General features: G+C 26.9%; 1 protein-coding gene across 1 annotated transcript; it reads right to left on the bottom strand.

Moving 5' to 3' along the window:
- Positions 1–987: 987 nt before the first annotated feature.
- LOC107452795 (mesotocin receptor-like) lies at positions 988–4,114 on the bottom strand. The gene has a single exon (XM_087165893.1). The coding sequence runs from the start codon at positions 3,770–3,772 to the stop codon at positions 2,582–2,584; it is 1,191 nt and encodes a 396-aa protein (XP_087022019.1). The 5' UTR covers positions 3,773–4,114; the 3' UTR covers positions 988–2,581.
- Positions 4,115–4,581: the final 467 nt, after the last annotated feature.

Below are 4,581 nucleotides of genomic sequence, written 5' to 3'. Positions count from 1 at the left end.
TCGGCTACTTTTGGATTAAGCAAGTTATTTAATCTTCAAGATTTACTATAAACATATAATCATAGTAATATTAGCTTTGATATATTCTATTATTAAAGTAAAATAATTGTCCAGTTTTCCTTAAATATTTTAAGTCAGTTAAAAAGTACAATAAGGTTTGAATAATCAAAATTTTGCAATGTTTTAGTATGTAAACATATTTAATATAAATATAAAAAAACAATTTAAATGACAAATATGAAAATATGACAAATATAAAAAACAATTAAAATATAAATGTAAAAAACAATTTTATGAATATTCACTTAGTAGTATATTACCGACAGTTATATTAGCAAATATATATTCCGTCAGCAAAGTAATATGATTTTCCAGTTTTAAATCAGTTAAAATTACAATAAAATTTGAAGAAAAATATATTTTGTTGTATTGTAGTATACAAACATTCTTAATATAAGTAATCAAAAGATCAAAAGTATATTCATTTTTAATCACAATATGTGTTGAATTTGAAAGTAATTTTTCAATTTAATGGAAAAACTAGCAGCCCTTTGTTATAAAACATAAATTTACTTTTTAATCAACATAATTTTTATAACCATCGGATACTACTACTGTAGTTCGTGGTATGTTTTTTTTTCTCAAAATCTTAATTTCATAACTTGATATGATGTTCCTTAGTAAGAATTTACAGAAAATAATTTTTTAAACATACTTTAACTTAGTAATTGTTATTTACTCGATAAATTCACAAGTGTCCCAAAAATGTTCGATGTCTGACACGTTGAACAACCAAATTAAAAAAGAAAATAAAAGTGTTTCTTAGGAAACAAGAGTTTTTCTCTCCAAGTTTCGAAAATAGTTGCATAGTTTGTTCAAAAATGACACATCTAGCTTGAAAGACTATAGCACAATGTTTTTATTTTTATTTACTTATTTATTTATATATTTATTTATATATTTATTTATTTACTTATTTTTTTTTGCTATTTGTCAAAATAGTTGAATTAAAATATTTCGATAGTATGTTAATTTTGTGCTCAGATCAGACTGATTGGCTGTAAATAGTAGTAACTTCGAAAAAAGAAACAATTTATAATTTTTCCCTTTGTTGCACCCCTTGTTGACGAACTCAGTAGCTAATTTTACTGATTTGGTAAAAAATAATCATTTACTAGGAAAAACACAGAAATTATTGCATTTATATATCCTTTCATTTTTCTTTGATCTTTTTAAAATAGTTGTACAGATCAAGGATTCATTATTTTAGAAAGTGGATTCATTATTTTAGAAATAATAACATTAATTCTATTTTTTCACTAACACATTAGCATCTAAGTTGCAATTTTTTTTAAAAAAAATCTTTTTTCATTAATATAAATTTGTGTGAAATAATCATCAATAGTTACCATCATCCAGGATAATTTAAATCATCAAAACAACTTAGACTACCTTTGCTAGGTAAAATACATAAAAGGAAACGAGTTCATTTCTTTTAAAAATATAACTATTTTTAACTCTTTATGAGTAAAACAGTGTTTGACTTCACATATAGAAGGAAAAATATCGTGACGTATTTGTGTTTACTTTTTATTTTAACTTAAATTCATGCTTAAATTCAATTTTACTAATACTTAAATTCAAGGAATTAGAAATTAAAAAAGAAAGTTTTTCAATTTTTCATGTTGGCACATATTTAAGTAGTTTATGAACATATTATCCTATCACCAACTAACTTAAGTTAATTATCGAATTTTTACTTACTACGTTTTAAATTACCCCGTATTGCAAGCTAACTTAAGCCACCTTATTAAAATTGTTTGTCAATGTAATTGCCTTACAAAAACTTCAAAATATAAGCATGAAGTATAATTATAAACCCAAGATTAACACCAACTAATTAATCTCTAAAGTAAATGCTTTTCATTTTAAAAATATCGAAATTTGAAAAGTATTCTAAGTAACCTCGAATATTGCTACTGTTAAAATTTTGATCTGAAAACATTCAAATTTATCTTTGAAAATCAAAGCATGAGTAAAAGTTTAAAATGCAGTGTAAAAAAACTAATTCTAAAATCATTTGAAATTGAAGTAATCTTCTATCAATCATGTTAATTAAATTTTTGCTGAGTAGAAATGATCTCTGAAAACTTAATAAATGCTGACCATCGAAAGTATAAAATTTAGAAATTACTTTACTTTGCTTATTGAATTTAGTCAGCATATTTAAAAATCGCTACAAAATATTCTTTAATAATTTATATAATTTTATATTTTAATAAAAAAGAAAATAATGTCAATAAGTGTCGAAAAAGCTTTCACGAAGCCTGAAGTTGTCTATTGAAATGTTTTGAATAAAATGATTTCTATTGACCATCGAGATGATTATCTTTATCAAGAAGAAGGAATAATATTTCAAATGTCTACTTTAACATTCATACTGCTAATAATTAAATACACAGCTCTTAATGGATTCGTATGTACACATTTTTACACATTTTCTTATAAAAATAAATTTTTCTGAGCTTATATCCATCAAGTCGCGTCCCAAGTTACATTTTAAGTTAACATTTCAGGGACTTTACACACATGTCTCATAATCTTTTTGAACGCTATTACAAATTAAAGCAGTTTCAATTGTCTTTGACATCGAATCAGTATTCATATCGACTTTCGAGGTTTTGGACGACACAGACACAACAGACATATTCTTCCTGTACGAAGACACTGGCATATGAAGAGCAAAGTTTCTAGATCGTATTATACTCGCCACAGACCTAATTGATCTACCAATACAACAATCAGTGTATTGGAAAAGCAAATAAATATACGGATTTAATACACTGTTGAAAGCTGATATAACCCCACTCCATGCAATCAAATATGCATTTGCGTCAATGGTAGCTGGATCCTTATAAGCAAGGTAAAACTCTTGAACAATATAAGGTATGCTTGTAAAAAGAAACACAGATGTCACTACCATCGCCAAGGTGAAAGTTTTCTTCTTAGCTCTTGGTAAAGAAGTGGAGGTTTGTTCGATTCCAGTAAATACTTCTGATTGCTTGCTTAGTTTATAATAAATTCCAATATATCCAAACAGTAATAAAATAGTGGGGATGCCGAAGACAATAATTACCACAAGTGTAATGTAGACACGCCTCCAAAATTGTAAAGTTTCTGCTTCAATATTGTGTTTTTCGGAATAGAATATTGACACGCACGTGCCGTCAGGGGTATGGAAAAGAAAGGGACATGGACTTGCTGGGATTACAGAAATCACCCATGGAAATATTATCCACCATTTAACATCACCTGTCCTTGTAAGAGCATTTATTATTGCATTGTAACGATCTAGTGCTATCGTGACTAGCATGTATCCGGACAATGATAATGAGTATGTTTGCATGAATTTCATGCATTTGCAGCTAATGTTATCGACAAAATATTTCTTTTTGTCTTGTTCCCACAAAAGTTGAGCACCTAGTGTGAAGAAAGCTACAAAGCAGTCTGCTATTGCTAAATACAGAAACATTACCTTTGCTTTTGGTATACCTCTTTTGCGGTAAGGATAGAAAGACCAAAAAACTAAGAAGTTTCCAAGTAAGGAAAAAATTATCATGGCACTCAGGAGACTTTTACGAGTATCGACATCATATTCCAATCCTACTTTGCTGGCCACTTCGAGTGGTTGGCTTTCTAAAGTGTCTGAATTAAAAGAGTGTACATTTCGCCACAATTCTTCTGAGTTATTCATCACAACTTCTGTCGCCATTTTGAAAATCTCTCGTTTACGTATCACTAGTGCTATTGATTTTATATACAGTAATTGGATAATAGTTAATTAACAGTACATAAAATGGAAAAACTGCATACGAATATACCATTACTTTTTAGGATATTTGCTCCTTAGTAATATCGCCAATATTACTATAATTTTAAGCAAAAACAAAAGCATAGAAGATGGGATGTACTTATAAAATAAAAGGTTTGAAATAAAATAAAACAACTTTTTCTATAATTTTAGTTACTTTTAAAGAAATGTTCTAAGGTATTTTCATGTTTTATTTCAATCATAACTTTCCAATGACTATTCATCGCTGTATTTTTCTTCCAATGAACCTGAAAAAGAAGAAAAAACATACACATTTTACACCTGCAAATAAAATCTATATAAGAGTTAATATTTAAAAAAAATATTGACCATATAAATGACAGATACAATCTAATTTTGGTAAAAGGAGAGCATTTTACTGAGAGTACCAAGGAAAATTGTTTGTGAATTTTCTTTAACTAAATCGTAATAAATAGAGAAAGTTCTGCTTCAAAATATTTTTGCTGGAACTTTTCTAAAAGGAAATAACAAGATTGGAATTTTTGGAAAATACTAAATGTTTGCTTTGCATCATTTTTGCATCTATTTTTGTGACTAAAATGTTTAATATTGACTAACTTTTTATAAATCTTTGCATCATTTAATTAATATAATTATTGATCATTTATAATTATGGAGTATTTTTCTTGGTAATCATAAGATTTAAGAATATTCCAACTTGTCAAAAAAATTTTCTATTTTTTATTGAC

The sequence above is a fragment of the Parasteatoda tepidariorum genome, chromosome 6, assembly GCF_982258835.1.
Source record: "Parasteatoda tepidariorum strain Cologne lab strain chromosome 6, Ptep-v5.0, whole genome shotgun sequence".
Lineage (NCBI taxonomy): Eukaryota > Metazoa > Arthropoda > Arachnida > Araneae > Theridiidae > Parasteatoda > Parasteatoda tepidariorum.
Note: the sequence above shows the minus strand (reverse complement) of the source record. Positions and strands in the feature narration are given on the sequence as shown.